Here is a 17,966-nt window from a genome sequence, read left to right as displayed (position 1 = left end):
TTGCTCCTATAATACACCACGTAACCGGCAAGGCAGCTGGGAGGATAACTTGTCAGCATTACTATTGATGTGGTTGGTTGGTTGCATGAGAAAAGTGCCTATGTACTGCTATTTTAAAACCCTTTCAGGAAAATCCAGAACCTTTATATCAATTCCTTGGACGCATGTTTGAGGTCAGAACTCTGAGGCCTGTAGGTGGGGTGTGGGAAGGGAATGCTGAAAGTGCGGATTTCCATCCCACCCTTCTGCAATGCACAAGATGAGCGCACAAAGTAAATGTTTGTAATTAGTGAGAAACAAAGTGGTGAGAAGTAACTCAGTGGGTGAGGCAGCATCAGTGGATGGGTGACATTTTGGGTCGGGACCCTTTTACGGACTGGCATACTAAAGTGATGGTCTTGGGCTAGTATAGTTCACCACCAAGATACTTCCTGACCCATGCATTTAAAAATGACGTGGACAGGTACATGATAGGAAAGGTTTAGAGAAGGATATGGGCCACACATGTGTAAATAGGAGAAGCTTAGATGGGGCATTTTGGACAACATAGACTAGTTGTGCTGAAGAGCCTGTTTCCGTGCTGTATGAGTCTTTGACCTGCTGAGTTACTCCGGCACCTCAGTGGGGTTTTTTTTCCAGTTCAGTTTAGTTTATTGTCACGTATACCGAATACAGTGAAAAGCTTTTGTTGTGTGCTAACCATTCAGCGGAAAGACGATACATGATTATGATCCAGCCAATTACAGTGTATTGATACATGTTAAGGGAATAACGTTTAATGCAAGGTAAAGTCTGTAAAGTTCGCTAATAGATAGCCCGAGGGTTTTACTCAAGATCCCAGCATTTGCCGTTCTTTGTGTCCCCAAACGTTTTTAATTTGTGTAATAAGCAATAGCAGTGATTAGTTCACTCAGTTTCAACGTCTTAATTCCTACAGGCCCCAACACACTCTCAAACAGGAAGCTTGTGCGACACGCCACCAGAGACAGCATCAATCTTTGTAAACGAGGCCGCGCTCCACTATTCGCTGAACAACCACCAGAGAGCAAACAGCGTGCGGACATTATCGGAGTCTCACAAGATGGAGAGCCCCTATGGTCCCGCTGTTAGGATCAATGAGAACTTGAGGCATGAAGTTCCCGTTCAACTGAGTATGACCAGCCAGTTCCTGAAATTCCATCAACAGATTCCAGCAAAATTAGCAAGTTTCTCCAAAGGAAACAAGGAAAAGAACAAAGGTACATGAAAATAACCTTTTATTTTAATAGTTCACAATTACAGTGTGTACACTATCCTACTCTGAATCATGACTTTCAGTAAAGCATTTAGAACATTATGTTTAAATAGAAGAAAAAACATATTGTGCCTCAAACCATGCGATAGCTATTCATCAGCCTGGATTGTATCTCTAGATCTTCCTAAGCCAGTGGAATTGAAATTGTACTTTGTCTGAACACCATTACAACCGATCATTATAAACATATGAAGGTGTAAATTGGCTATTGCATGTGCCTTCACTGTAACACTGAATAGATTCACGAGCTGTGAAGTCTCTGCGGATGTGAAATTATCCATTCTTTTTTGTTTTCATTCATTGCAGCATTATAAGTAGTTTGTATAAATATTTCCTTTCTAACAGATAAGGATACCTTTACAGAAAAGAGCAAGGGAATGGAAAAATATAAGTGATGGTCGCTAGATGCTCAGTAAATATAGTACGAACAAAAGGGTGACTAGGGACAGAAGATGGGCCCTTAAGAGCCACAGGAGGTGTAAATTAATATTTCTTACCTGAATTCTCTGTGTAGAAGGCAATAGCAACCTGGGAATTCAGGAAAGAGAATGGTGATGTCTTGAAACAATCACATTAAGGAGGAGGTGCTGATGGAATAAGGACCCATATTCTCTCCCTCATTACCCTTTTGCTCTTAATGTGGGTCAGTCATGGGGGTTTGTCAGATTTATCCTAGGACAAGAAGATAGACACAAAAAGCAGGAGTAACTCAGCGGGACAGGCAGCATTCCTGGAGAGAAGTAATGAGTGCCTTGTCCCACTGAGTTACTCCAGCTTTTTGTGTCTATCTTCTTGTCCTAGGATAAATTAAACCAGCATCTACAGTTCCTTCTTACACATTATCCTTGGACAAAGTGGGAAGCTGGAGAAGGAATTGCTGGGGCCCCTGCAATTCTGGAGATATATGTATCATCATTAACCAAGAGTGAGGGCAGCACATTGACACAGTGGTAGAGTTGCTGCCTTCGAGCGTCAGAAACCCGGGTTGGATCTTGACCACCGGTGCTGTCCGTATGGAGTTTGTACATTCTCTCCTGTGACCGCATGGGTTTTCACCAGGTGCTCCCACATTCCAAAGACGTACAGGTTTGTAGGTCAATTGGCTTTGACAAAATATTGTAAAATTGTCTCTAGTGTGCAGGTTAGTGTTATTATACGGTGTATTCGCTGGTTGGCGTGGACTTGGATTGTTGCTTCCACACTGTATCTCTAAAGTCTAAAGAGCGTTGTACCGGAAGATGGGAGTGTGGCTCATGTTGTGCCTTCATTAATAAAGACTGCAAGTACCAGGCCAGAGAACTACAGGCCAGTGAGCCCAACATCAGTGGTTGGAAAGTTATGGGAGGAGATTCCGAGTTAGAATCTCAGAAATGGAAATTAAGGGACTGAACTACGAGCTTGCAATTTTTGCGAACCCATTAATTGCTGGGGGAACCTGCTGGAGCAGAGAGCCACAGAACCTTTGGAAATTCCTCAAACGTGAGACAGTTGCACAAATAGATCAAATGTGACATGACTTCTTTCAGAGTTCCATTTGACAGCTGAGCTCAACATTTAGGTCACCACAATTCCTCAGGAAACCTGTGTTTTTCTTTTTCACACATCTTTGATAAAAGAGGAATCCTTGTCGTGATTCACTTCATAGCACCTCACTATCCGAAAGTTAAATAGCTTTAGAATCGTAATACTAATTACTTTATAATTTGACTTATTTATATTTGCTTACCTTAACTTGTGTTATATAAAAATAGGTTAGAATTACTTATAATACAATTTTCAGTTCCCGTTGCATTGTTTTTATTTTGACTGCATTGTCTTTGTCTTCCTCCAACATGTAGTTCAATTGGTAAAAATATAGCAGCAAATGCAAATGTTCATTTCCTTTCTCCCGTGGTCATTTTGAGTCTTTGCCACAGCTTGACTCCCAGAGCTGTTCGGTGGAATAATGTTTGCTTGATTTATGTCTTAATTGGCCTTCTCAGATGGTAAGTTTATTTTAAGCATCTCTCTGCTGCAGCTTGGCATGCAATTAAAATCACAATGATGCTGCTCAATTATGGGTACAGTCTATTTGTATAAAATTAAATGAGGAAGAACATTTGTGTAAAACCCCTCACTATTTGAATGTAATTCAGTCAGCCACATCAAAACAACTATCCCTTTTTGTAACATGAGATACACAAACTTCACAGATATTTTATTGTAAGGGTCTCTTTGGCATCTTTTATAATATTTTGTCTGCATTTTTCTAATGTTGTACCAATTGCATATCTTTTGCACCTGCATAAAAGAATTAACGTGTGAAACTAGAACAGGGCTTAACCTTTGTTTGTGGAGAACCTTTTGAGCAACATTTCAGGAGAGTTGATGTTGTTAAAGGTAAATGCCTTTAGCAGTTTTGTAGATATTAAATATATAATTGAAAACTATGATTAAAAATAGAAAATCATTCTACATTGGCATGGAGATATACTGTTATCAGCACACAGAGATGGGTAAATTAAGCTTTTGGAATGCTTTTATATGCTATTTAAAGAAACTTACCTTTCCCGCCATCGTATAGTTGTTATCAATATTTTGATTGCAAAATATCAAAATTCACAGATATTTTATTGTAAAGGTTTATTTTCAATATTTTGTCTCTCACCTTAAACCTATAGCCCATATTTCTGGATTATAGTTCTGATTGTAGCATCTGCTTCAATATGACACACATAATGATCTACTGTAACATTGTATGCCTCAGTAACAGCCAGCATCTCATGGGCACTTTAACCACCTTTTAACCTATGCTTCAGCTTTGAAAGATCTGTGAACATACACTCTAAAGCCTCTCTGCTCCTCCACTACCTCTACACAGTTGTGTTAGTGTAAAACACTTTACCGTGAAGAAAGTGTGCAATCAAATTATTAATGCTAACCATCTGAAGGTAAGACGGCAAAGTTTTATTAAAGGCAGTTGGAAGGAAAGTTTTGGATTACTGGGATGAAATAAATGGGCTGGCAGACATCTGGAAAAGAGAATTCAGTCCAGAGAGCGTGTGATGTAATGTTTTTGGGAGATGCACATTAAAAAATGACATTGTGAGATGTGGAGGAACAGGGAGACTTTAGAGTGCATGTCCGCATCTTTCAAGGCATCTGGACAGATCAATAGGTGGTTAAAATGCACATTACATTTTATCTGTGATTACTGAGGCATAGACTGTAAGAGGAGGGAGGTACTGCTGGAAATGTTATACCACAGCTAGTGTACCTCTCACTGTGCTGGGCATCCTTTACAGTTAAGTTGGACTGGAAAGAACATTCAGAAGATGCATGACATTGTTGCCAGGACTGGAAGCTTTAAGCTAGGAGAAATAATTGAATAATCTAAGATTGTTTACTTTGAAACAGAGGAGCCAGAGAGATGACAAAATTAAGATGTATAAAGTTATGAAGTGCCTTGTTAGGGTAAATAGAAAAACTTAAGGGGAGGGTTCCAACCCAAAATGTCACCTATTCCTTTTCTCGAGAGATGCTGCCTGAGCTGCTGAATTACTCCAGCATGTTGTGTCCATTTCCATTTCCCAACGTTCCAAACCCAGAGGTCACAACTTGATAGTAATTCATAGAAGACTTGGAGGGGGGATGATGAAATCATAACTGATCGATTTCCAAACAGCAGGATTTTAATCTATTCTCACGTAATTATATTTTTACTATTTGCCTCCACAACTCCTTAATGTGACAAGTTCTCTGAAAAAAATGACCTTCCTGAATGCCTTTTGGATATTCCAGTGACAGCATTGCACCCTTATACTCATTGCCACAAATGGAATTAAAGTTACACGCACCATGTGTAAGAAATTATTTGGATGTGTCCTTAAAGATCTGTCACCTGCAGTCTAATCCTAGTGCCTGAAGATGGGTTTAAACTGGGTTCATTATATTCAAATGCATGGATGTAAATTAAATTCTTGAAATGTAGCATTTGTTTCAGGCCAAAGTGTAATGTACAAAGCTTAATGTATAATCTGTTTATTAATACATTTGACCATTTTGTACTGCGGGCACCTCTGGTATTTTTTCGTTTAGTTTATTATCGAGATACAGCGTGGAAACAGGCTCTTCGGACCACCAGGTCCGCGCCGACCAGCGATCCCCGCACACTAACACCATCCTACACACTCTAGGGACAATTTTTACATTTACCAAGCCGATTAACGTACATAGCTGTACGTTTTTGGAGTGTGAGAGGAAACCGAAGATCTCGGAGAAAACCCACGCAGGTCACGGGGCGAACGAACAAACTCCGTACGGACAGCACCCCCGTAGTCGGGATCGAACTCGGGTCTCTGGCGCTGCATTCGCTGTAAGGCAGCAACTCTACCGCTGAGATAAAGAGGCACAAAAGAAGATTTATTAGGATGGTACCAGAATTGGGAAGTTGTACTCTTTCAATATAACGGAGCTCTTCATAGAAAGAACAGATTGACTCAGTTGGAAGCTTTCATCGTCATGAAAGAGTTTGATTGGATAAATTGAGTCAAGATACTTCCTCAGGAATGCGTTGAGAATGTTTAATAGTCATATTTACCGTCAACAGAACAATGAAATTCTTACTTGCACCTGCTTAACAGGCCCATAAACGCACCACGCTGATAAATATAATCAAAAAATCAATAATATATTAACCTATATTAACAATATCTGTAACACCAGTAAAATAAAACAAAGTCCATAGTGCAACCAAAGACACATTCCATTGTAGCACTTATTGGAGGGTGGTATTGCATAGTGTTCAAGAGCTTGATGGCTACTGGGACAAGGCTCTCCTTGAACCTGGTGGTCATGTCTTTTGGTCCCTGTACCTTCATCCTGATGGGAGGAGTGAAATGAGAAAATGACAGGGTGGGTGTGGGTCTCTGATGATATGAGCTGATTTCTGAGGCAGGCAGATCCCTTTGGTGGGGAGGTCAGTTCCAGTCATTAACCTGGTGAATCTCTGGAACTCTCTGCCACAGAAGGTAGTTGAGGCCAGTTCATTGGCTATATTTAAGAGGGAGTTAGATGTGACCCTTGTGGCTAAAGGGATCAGGGGGTATGGAGAGAAGGCAGGTACGGGATACTGAGTTGGATGATCAGCCATGATCATATTGAATGGTGGTGCAGACTCGAAGGGCCGAATGGCCTACTCCTGCACCTATTTTCTATGTATCTATGTATCTATGTAATTCCAGGACAAGGGTCTGGAAATACAAGGGTACAATGCTGCCACTGGAATATCCAACCGGGATTCAGGAAGATCATCTTTACCAGAGAGCTTATCATATGAAGGAGTTGTGGGGGCAAATAGGATAAATGTAATTAAATGAAAGTAGATTAAAATCCTGCAAGAGGATAAACGAATGATAAAAATCTGGAACATTTTTTACAAATTACCTTTTTTAATTGTGAAATTGATAAATTTTGTTAACTAAAAGGTATTATAGGATATAGGGAGAAGGCAGCTATTTGAGGGTCGATCAGTTACAATTTTATTGAAAGATGGAATAAGCTACTCTGTAGTGCGCACTCCTCTGACGTCAGTCTGAAGAAGGGTCTCGACCCGAAATGTCACCCATTTCTTCTCACTAGAGATGTTGCCTGTCCCGCTGAGTTACTCCAGCATTGTGTATCCATCTTGAAATTCCAGATCTATAAATCTATACTATTAGTAAAACTCTCATCTTGTCCTCTACCGGTTTGCATTTTTTTTTTAATTTACGCAAAAACTGTACCCTATAGCGCTAGAATATTTCCGCCACCTTACTCACCGTTCTCCTCTGCTCCAAGCACACCAAGTTTTGTTCCGATCGGTGGAAGGTTACAAAAGTTATGAAGGTTTAAAGAATTGTGAGATCAGCAGATTGGTCTTCTCGTCTGTCAGTCACCATGAAGGTAACGCCCTTTCCGGCACCCACTGGAGAATAAACCCCGGAGGCGGGGCTGAGTCCACAAACTGTGCTGGTTGAGTCCGCCAGTGGAGTCGGGAAAGCCCGCTGAAGTCGGTAAAGCCGCTGTGTGGAGTCAGGGAAGCCGCTGTGTGGAGTGCGTGAAGTCGGGAAAGCCGCTGCGTGGAGTCGGGGAAGCCGCTGTGTGGAGCCGGGAGGTGCTGTGTGGTGCCGCGGCTGGTGACCGCTGAGTGGAGCCGCTTCCTCACCACACACACCCCCTCCCCCCCCACACCACCCCCCCCCCCCCCCACACCCCCCACACCACACCCCCCCCCCCCCCACCCACCCCTCCCCCCCCCCACCACCCCCCCCCACACCACCACCCTCCCCCCCCCAACACACACCCCCCCCCCCCCACACCACCCGCTCCCCCCCCACACAGCCCGCTCCCCCCCCACACCTCCCCCTCCCCCCCCCACAACCTCCCCCCCCCAAACACCACCCCCTCCCCCACTCCCCTTCACCCCCTCTCCCCCTCCCCTTCACCCCTCTCCCCCGCATACCCTCCCCACCCCTCTCTCCCACACTCCCTCCTCCCCCCGCACAACCCCCTACTCCCCCACACCCCCCCCCACAATCCCCTCCCCTACCCCCCCCCCCCCCCCCCCCAACAGCATGTGATTATTGCATTGAGGAATGGGTTACGATGGGAGACCAGGCCTCCCGTGTGATCTCCCACTTAGTCTAGTTAGTCTATAATTAGTTAGTCTATAATTAGCTACCACAGAGCTCCAGGATTAACTGATGACGCAGCAAGCATCTTTTAAAGACCTTGTCTAAAAAATTGGTGCTTCTTCATTCTCTACAGCTCAATAGACTGTGCTAACTAGTATTGTTCCATTTGTGCAGAAACCTAGTGAGGGCAATTACTCTTGGGATTCCTTATATTCAATTACCATAGTTTCAGTGAAACGCCCAAATGTGTGGACAGACAAGTTTCCACAAACATTATATGTAGCAGGAGAAGCCATTAATCCCTTGGCATCCCATTGTTCATGACCCGGTGTAATAGACAATAGGTGCAGGAGGCCATTCGGCCCTTCGAGCCATTCACTGTGATCATGGCTGTTCATCCACAATCAGTACCCCGTTCCTGCCTACTCCCCTTATCCCTTGACTCCGCTATCTTTTAAGAGGTCTATCTAACTCTCTGGAAAGCATCCAGAGAATTGTCCTCCACTGCCTTCTGAGGCAAAGAATTCCACAGATTCACAACTCTCTGGATAAAAATGTTTTTACTCATCTCCATTCTAAATGGCTTACTCCTTATTCTTAAACTGTGGCCTCTGGTTCTGGACTCCCCCAACATCGGAAACATGTTTCTTGCCTCTTGCGTGTCCAATCCCTTAATAATCTTTTATGTTTCAATAAGATCCCCTCTCGTCCTTCTAAATTCCAGTGTACACAAGCCCAGTCGCTTCTTTCAACATATGACAGTCCCGCCATCCCGTGAATTAACCTCGTGAACGTAACAGTTATTGTCCTACGACTCAATGTTCCTTCTGAAAATCAAAGATCAAGAAAATCAAGAAAAGAAACCCCAATGAATGAAAGTATATTGCAGCTCACCACATGCTCTTTGATCATCACAAAATTCTGGAGTAACTCAGCGGGTCAGACAGCATCTCTGGAGAAAAGGAATAGGTGATGTTTCGGGCTGAGATGTTTGAAGAAGAGTCTCGACCCGAAACGTCATCTCATCCTTTTCTCCATTGATGCTGTCTGTCCCGCTGAGTTACAACAGCTTTTTGTGTCTATCTTCAGTTTAAACCAGCATCTGCAGTTCCTTCCTACACTCGTTGATCATCATCTTGGCTTCAGAGACATAAGGTTGGCATGTGACACTGTAGGTGCATCTCTTCACTGTGTGAGCACAAGTGACACCAACAGTGATATTAAGTTTAAAAGTCAGCATTTTGGACCTACTTCCTCATGGATTTATGTGTGAATTGTATAAAATGGCATCAGGTACAAATTTGTTAATCATAAATTTCAAATCTGATCCTTTGAGTTAAATATTTTCTATGCCTTTTGATTAAACATTTGTTGGTTGCATACCATGAATAGCTTTCTGATTAAGTGTGCATTTAAAAACGCATAACCAACTAGCAAAAGTGCCAGTGTCCTTGGATTCAGTCAATCAGAAACTAATGTGCAAGAAGCCTGAGGCAGGTTCCCACAAAGCTAAAAATGGGGAAGGTGTGGAGAGAGAAAGAGAGAGAGAGAGAATTAGTGGGCGTGTGAAGAAATGTGTTTGATCTTTCAGCAATTGAAGGAATGATGCAGCATGAAAAGAAATAAACTCCCCGTAGCAAAGAGAATAATTGTTCAGTTAATGCTTAATGTCAGCAGCAAGTTATATTTAAAGCTGTTACTTTGATTGGATGTCAATTCATTATATTTTTCAGGTGGATACTCTAATTCAAAGCTTAAAATAGACCTAGTTCTTCTAAAGACAATTCCACCTGGACAAAGATATTTTTGCCATTGTGTTTTTGCATAAAATACTTGCCTACAGCACCGATTATAATTGCACAATCCTGCAAACAATGTCTGTGAGATTTTAACAGAATTGAATGCAAAATAAAAGGTGTGTTACAGAACAAATATTACTAATATTTTTGCAACATTCCACCCCTGCAAAAAAGAATGTCTGTCAAATTATTATATCCTTAATAGGAATTATTTAAGTAATAACCAGAAATATATATATTTTTTAAACAATTCATGAAGACTATCAGGATTTTAAATGGATTAGAGAAAATTCTCAGTTATATATTCTTTGAGCTCTTTCAAAGCCATCATGCTATTCTATCACTAAAAACACAATGGCTGTTTCTTAAGTCTTGCCCGGGTCAATTCTTACATCACTGTCATCAGACTAAAACTTCAGCCATTCTTTTATCATCTGTGAGTTCATCTTCTCTACTACTTATTTATCCTTGGTGGTGATCTCTGCTGAACTTCAGTAACACCCTTTTTCCTGACAGGTTACTTTCTAATCTAAATTGTACAGGGCATTGGTGAGGCCAATTCTGGAATATGTACAATTCTGGTCGCCAAATTATAGGAGAGATGTCAACAAAATAGAGAGAGTACAGAGGAGATTTACTATAATGTTGCCTGAGTTTCAGCACCTAAGTTACAGAATTGAATAAGATAGGTCTTTATTCTTTGGAGCGCAGAAGGTTTAGGGGGGACTTGATAGAGGTCTTTAAAATGTTGAGAGGGATAGACAGAGTTGACGTGGATAAGCTTTTTCCATTGAGAGTAGGGAAGATTCAAACAAGAGGACATGATTTGAGAATTAAGGGACAAAAGTTTAGGGGTAACATGAGGGGGAACTTCTTTACTCAGAGAGTGGTAGCTGTGTGGAATGAGCTTCCAGTGGAAGTGGTGGAGGCAAGTTCGATTTTATCATTTAAAAATAAATTGGATAGGTATATGGATGGGAAAGGAATGGAGGATTATGGTCTTAGTGCAGGTAGGTGGGACTAGGTGAGAGTAAGTGTTCAGCACGGACTAGAAGGGCCGAGATGGCCTGTTTCCGTTCTGTAATTGTTGTATGATTATATGGTTATAATCCATTATAAATCTCTCACCTTGTAAGCTGCAGGAACACAATTTTTTTAAATGAAATTGTTCATGGGATGTTGGCGTCACAAAACAAGCCCAACAGGTATTTTCCATCCCTGACTGCACCTGAACCAAAGTGATAAAGGGTAGCGGATAGGAATCCTCCACTTTGGTGAGGCTTTAGTTGCGTACAGTCCATACAGGTGACAGGTTTCCTTCACTAAACTAAAGGACAGTGCCCTAGATGACATTCTGTTGATCTTACAGCTCCCTTTACTGCATTCATCTTTTATTCCAGATATATTTAATTTTTGATGTTAAATTTCACAGCATCTTTAATTGATTGAAAGATACAGCATGGAAACAGGCCCCTCAGATCTCCGTCCACGCCAACCACTGATCACCTGTTCACGCTAGTTCTATGTTATCTCATTTTCACATCCACTTCCCACACACTAGGGGGCAATTTACAGAGGCCAAGTCAATGGATATTGTTAAGGTGGAAATTGATCGATTCTTGATCAATAAGGGTGTCAGTGGTTATGAAGAGAAGGCAGGAGAATGGGGTTTTGAGGGAAAGATAGATCAGCCATGATTGAATGGTAGAGTGGACTTGATGGGCCGAATAGCCTAATTTTTCTCCTATAACTTATGAGGCCAATTAAACTTCAAATCTGCACATCTTTGGGATGTGGGAGGAAACCAGACCATCCTGAGAAAATCCGCATGGTAGCCGGGAAATAATGCAGGAACCTAGAGCAACAAGCAAACTGCTGAAGGAACTCAGCAGGTTAAGCAGCATCTGTGGAGGCAAAGGGATGGTCGACGTTTCAGGTCAGGACTGCCCATCAGTAAGGCAGGATCTCGACACCAATTGTAGGCCATTCCTTTGCCTCCACATGTGTTGCTTGAGCTGCTGAGTTTCTCCAGCAGTTTGCATTTTGCATGTGTATGGAGATTTTCACAGCAAAAAAAAGCCCCAAGACTTTACAGGAGAATGATCAGACAAAGAATTAAGACCATCAATCTGTGAAATTAGGAAGAATGACAGAGCTTGGTCAAAGAGATTGGTTTTAAAGAGTGGTAGTGAGTTTTAGCGAAGGGAATTTAGAAAAATCATCCCCACAGTTGCCAAGTGATCACATTTCAGGACTTCCAAGATCCCTGGGATGGCGGGACTGTCATATGAGGAAAGATTGAAAAGACTAGGCTTGTATTCACTGGAGTTTAGAAGGATGAGGGGGAATCTTATAGAAACATATAAGATTATAAAAGGACTGGACAAGCTAGATGCAGGAAACATGTTCCCAATGTTGGGCGAGTCCAGAACCAGGGGCCACAGTCTTAGACTAAAGGGGAGGTCATTTAAGACTGAGGTGAGAAAAAACTTTTTCACCCAGAGAGTTGTGAATTTATGGAATTCCCTGCCACAGAGGGCAGTGGAGGCCAAGTCACTGGATGGATTTAAGAGAGAGCTAGATAGAGCTCTAGGGACTAGTGGAGTCAAGGGATATGGGGAGAAGGCAGGCACGGGTTATTGATTGGGGACAATCAGCCATGATCACAATGAATGGCGGTGCTGTCTTGAAGGGCTGAATGGCCTCCTCCTGCACCTATTTACTATGTTTTTATGTTTCTATGCCAGAATTGGAACAGGTGGAATTGGAACCGCCATAAATATACCAGTCATAGGTATAGGAGAAATATGAAAAATACAATTTTGTGGAGCAGTCCATATCAGATGTTTGTTACCTATACCCAATTTTAATTCTACTTAAACAATACTTAGCAATAACTAGTTAACTTATATATAGTCATACAACCTGGAAACAGGCCCTTCGGCCCAATTTGCTCAAACTCCGCAGCCCACCAGCCTGCGTTTAGCCCACACCCTCGAAACCTGTCCTATTCATGTACCTGTCTAAAAGCTCGTACCTGCAAGTAGTATAGGTAATAAAATGCAGTCCAAACACCGATCATCATTGTTGTGCGTAACTTTGGTGAGCTCCATTGCAATGCGGGAGGCGCTGGATTTTATGGTTGAAAAATGCTTTGAATGAGCTAAGTTTCAGGGTCAAAGATAATTTTTAATTCCACTTGTGTAAACAAGATACAGGCACAGTGGAAAATCGTGCTGAGTTCAGAAGATTATGTACGTAATTGTTTGAGAAGAACCTATTGGCAACTAAATTCCTGTTGTGATGTATCCAATTACATAAATGAGCAGGTTGATTGAAGTGTTGAAATTACAGGTGTATTTTTTATCATGGAAAACCACCATCAAGCTGTACTAATAACAATGTCAAGACATGATTTAATTGGAGCATGCAAAATATAAGTAGCCCCACAGCAACTAATTGTTTGAGAGACAGACAATGGAACTACATTCTTAAAATTGCTCCATCTATCTATTGCCTGCAATGATCAAATTAACATTTACATATTTATTTTTAAAGTACTGCGTGATGTGTCATCAGCTTCCCTCTGCATTCTTGCAGTTTGAAGCTTCCATTACAAGAATGAAATCATTGTGATCAAAGTGTGTCACTTCATCTGCAGTACAATGGAAAGTGCTTTTCCTAATAAAGTCGTTTTTAAATATTTCAGGTTGTTCATCTGCCAGGCATTAAGATAGGAATTAGATATTATGGTCTCTGTTTATTGGTGCAGTAAAACATCTTGAGTTGGGTCTATTTTATGTGCTTCTGTTACATCAGCGTTCTGTTCTATAGCATTATCAAAAGCATTGCAACACCTTACTCCATTGTGCATGCAAATGAATCATTCTGTTCAAATGTCATTTATTATTGTGTGGATCCTGCACCTGTAATCTGATAACTCGATAAAAAAGAATTAAGTAATAGGGATTAGTTTATATCAAGTTCACACTGCACCACATTCCAATGGGCTTGAAATTAAATAAATTCCCAGCTCATTTCTGTCTACTTAACATTTTGTAGTTTAGAATTAACTATTAATACATGTCAGACTTCAATCAAGTTGCGGTAAATTTGTGTTATTTTGGTCTGAATTTATTTCCAGCCTTATCATAGTTTATATAATATTTTCACCTTCCTATGAAGATAAGGAGATAAATGGAATCAGGAGCGGGCTATACTTGCTGATCCCTTACCTCAGCGTCCGTTCCCGCACTAATTCCCATATCCTTTCATTACCTTAATATTTAAAAATCTACCCATCGGTGTTTTACAAGGATAAGGGGGTGAAGGATAAGGGGGAAATCTTTTAGGACCGAGATGAGAAAAACATTTTTCACACAGAGAGTGGTGAATCTGTGGAATTCTCTGCCACAGATGGTAGTTGAGGCCAGTTCATTGGCTATATTTAAGAGGGAGTTAGATGTGGCCCTTGTGGCTAAGGGGATCAGGGGGTATGGAGAGAAGGCAGGTACGGGATACTGAGTTGGATGATCAGCCATGATCATATTGAATGGCGGTGCAGGCTCGAAGGGCCGAATGGCCTACTCCTGCACCTAATTTCTATGTTTCTATGTCTAGAAGGTAGTTGAGGCCAGTTCATTGGTTATATTTAAGAGGGAGTTAGGTGTGGCCCTTGTGGCTAAAGGGATCAGGGGGTATGGAGAGAAGGCAGGTACAGGATACTGAGTTGGATGATCAGCCATGTTCATATTGAATGGCGGTGCAGGCTCGAAGGGCCGAATGGCCTACTCCTGCACCTATTTTCTATGTTTCTATGTTTCTACACATACGCAACCACTGAAATAGAACAGAAAATGCTGGAATTACTTGGCAAATCAAGCAGCATCTGTGGGAAGAGAAACAGAAATAATGTTTCAAGTCTGGGACCTGAAACGTTGTCTTACCACAGATGATGACTGACTTGCTGACTGTTTCCAACTTTTTCATGTTTTATTTCAGATTTCCAGAATCTGCAGTTTTTTTTTGGGGGGGGGGGGGGGGGGGGGGGGGGGGGTTTCGTGCAATGAGATCCGAATCTTCACAGCCCACGTGGGCAGAGAATCCCAAACATTCCTCACCCTCGAATGGAAGAAATGTATTTTCATTATTGTCTGTAAGAGCCAACCTCCTATTTTGGGACTATAATCCTTCCAGCTCTTAATGCACCAACCAGAGAAACATCTAATTCTCCAGCACCCTAAAAAAGGAACATATTTCAATAAATCACCTATTTACTCTCTTTAGTCAGAGGGTGGTGAATCTGTGGAATTCTTTGCGACAGAAGGCTGTGGAGGCCAAGTCAGTGGATATTTTTAAGGCAGAGTTAGATAGATTCGTAATTAGCACAGGTGTCAGTGATTATGGGGAGAAGCAGGAGAGTGGGGTTAGGAGGGAGAGATAGATCAGACATGATTGAATGGGGGAGTAGACATGATTGGCCAAATGGCCTAATTCTACTCCTATTCCTTGTGACCTTATGACCTGATGACTTGTTATTCCTCTGAACTCAAGAGACCATGGTCGTATCTCCTCTCCTTAAATGCAGAGAAACTAGACCTGTGCACATGAGGTTTGACCCAGCCCCAATATAATTGGAGCAAAACCTCTCTATTCTTGGTAAGACTATCTTGCAATCGAGACCAACAACCCAAAGCCTTTCAATTCCTCATCATTTAAAAAAAAATAATCTACATCTCTTTTTCTTCCTACCAAAGTGGATGACCATAAGATTCCCATATTACTTTCCATTTGCCTTTGCCCTTTTATGTATCAATGTTGGCTGATGTCTCCTCATAGACTACACTGCCAACTAGGTTTTTAATCAACAACAACCTCGGATAAATTACAGTTGATTTCATCATCCATGTCATTCATATCAGTTATGAAGCATACCCTAGGACACATACAAGATACACTTACAAGTGTAGCTTCACCAACATCTTGTACAACTGTAACAGGACATCCCAATTCACTGACTGAGGAAGGCCAGCATGCCAAATTCTTCATCACATTTCTATCAGTGACAACATTTTTAAGCAATTATGTACTTGTATTCCCAGATCCCTCCACTCTACAGTACTCCCCTGGGCCCGACCATTCACTGTGAAGGTCCTGTCCTGGTTTGACATCCCAAAATGCAGCAACTCACACACAACTGATTTAAACTCCTTTCCTTAGCTAATCAAGTGTCATCCACTGGTTTACTAATCGTGCCTTGTAACTTTGCATTCAAATTCTTGATACATATGACAAATAACAATGGGCACAGTATTTTATTCCTGAGGCACACTGCTAGTCACATGCCTCCAGTCCAAAAGACAATCTTCCAACATCATCCTTTGCTTCCTACCATGAAACCAATTCTGTATACAGTTAGCTAGCTCTCCAAGGATCCCATTCGATCTCACCTTTCAGTTTAGCCTACCATACAGAAATATTTTAAAGTCCTTGCTGAAGTCCATATAGACTACGTCAGTGGCTTGGGCCCTGCCCTCATCAACTTTCTTGGTTCCTCCTTCAAAAAACTCAATTAAATTTGTGAAACCCCATTTCTCATGCACAAAACCACATTTACCCTTCCTTTACAAACCCTGCCTTTCCAAATGCATGTATGTTATGCCTCAGATCCTCCCCAGTGACTTTGCTACCACAGATGTTAAGCTTCCTGGACAATAGTTCCCAGGATTTTCTTTAAAGCCCTTCTTAAAGAGAGGTACAACTTCAGACCCCTGTTCTTCCAGCACCTCAACTGTGTCTAATGATGATTCATATATCTCAGCCAGGACTTCTGCAATATATTTCCTAGCTTTGCACAGTGACCTTGGATATATCTGATCAGGCCTGGGAGATTTATTCATCTTGAACTCTATTAAGATGTTCAGTATCTAATTCACAGCAATATGGATTGTATTCAAGCATCTCCATTGACTTTATTGAATCTTCTTTGTGGAAGAATTGGAGGAGAAATACTCATTGAGGACCTTGCTTGCCCATCTCCTGCAGCTCAACACATAGATGACCACTTGGGTTTCTGAGTGGTCCTATTCTCTCTCCAGTTACCCTTCATTCCTCTTAATATACGGTGTGGTGCATGAAATATTTTTGGATGAATGGATATCCCTTTAAGATATAAAAGCCCCAAAGGTATAATGGGTGACAACATTGTTTTATCCAAGGAAATAGCATATCATTGTCAAAAAGAAGTAAAAAGCCAGAGAATTTCAGAACTCAAAGCAGAATTGAGAAATTGACAAGGAAAGGGAAAGCAGATATGAGAGTAATCTCACTAGAGAAGCATAAACCAGACAGTAGAAACGTCTATTGGGATGAAGACAGGAAAAAAGCAAACAAACAGAAATTATATTGCAGAGCAGGAAAATAGAGAATTCGAAGAATTACTATCTATGTGCCTTTATTCACAGAAGAATACACAAAAAAACGTACAAAAGTAATGGCATCCTTGAGGTCTGAAGAGAATAAGAAGTCGAAGAAAATAAAGACAATAGTATTAAGGAAGTGAAAGAAACCAAAAGCCAGTAATCACCAGGACTTGGGAAAGGAGTCTTCGACCAGAAATGTTAACTTTGTTCATCTTTCCACAGGGACATGATGAGTGTTTCCAGCATTTTCTTTTATTGTTTCAAATCCCCAGCACCCGATAACTTGCTACCTAGGGTTTTGAAAAATATTGTCAAGGGGAGAAGTGAATGCACTATTTGTCATCTTTCAGAATTCCATAGATTTTAGAACATTTCCCAGAGACTGGAAATGTGATTCCACTATTTCAGAAAGGAGGGAGAGAAAAAAATGAGGAAACTACAGACCAGTTTGCCTGACCAAGCAGGAAAAGTGGTGAACTCTACTCATAAGAAAGAGGAACAGGGCACTTAGAAAATAATAATAGGATCGGCAGAGTCAACATGGATTTATGAAAGGGAAATCACATTTGGCAAATCTGAGCTTTATTGATGTTGTAATTAAATCATTATGTATGGGTCCATCTAGATTTATAGAAAGTATTTAATCAGTTGCCACACAAGAAAGTACTATGCTGCACCATGAACAGCTTTTTTCCACTAGCAGTAGCTCTACTCAACAGCCAGAAGTCTGTAGCCTCCTTGTCCTCTGGTATTTTATTTCATTCCTCACATGTTTAAATTATAATATTTTATTTTTAAT

At 41.3% G+C, this 17,966-nt stretch overlaps 1 protein-coding gene across 3 annotated transcripts in view; it reads left to right on the top strand.

Annotated features, from left to right (window-relative positions):
• The window catches only part of arhgef28a (Rho guanine nucleotide exchange factor (GEF) 28a), a 259,871-nt gene that overhangs the window by 206,755 nt on the left and 35,150 nt on the right, over positions 1-17,966 (top strand). For all 3 annotated transcript variants that reach the window (XM_055632136.1, XM_055632137.1, XM_055632138.1), the window contains one exon: positions 938-1,238. In XM_055632136.1, the coding sequence (XP_055488111.1) occupies positions 938-1,238 (301 nt within the window). The remainder of the gene's footprint in view (positions 1-937; positions 1,239-17,966) is intronic.

This window comes from Leucoraja erinacea, chromosome 3, assembly GCF_028641065.1.
Source record: "Leucoraja erinacea ecotype New England chromosome 3, Leri_hhj_1, whole genome shotgun sequence".
Lineage (NCBI taxonomy): Eukaryota > Metazoa > Chordata > Chondrichthyes > Rajiformes > Rajidae > Leucoraja > Leucoraja erinaceus.
This window is presented reverse-complemented; position numbering and strand designations above follow the sequence as displayed.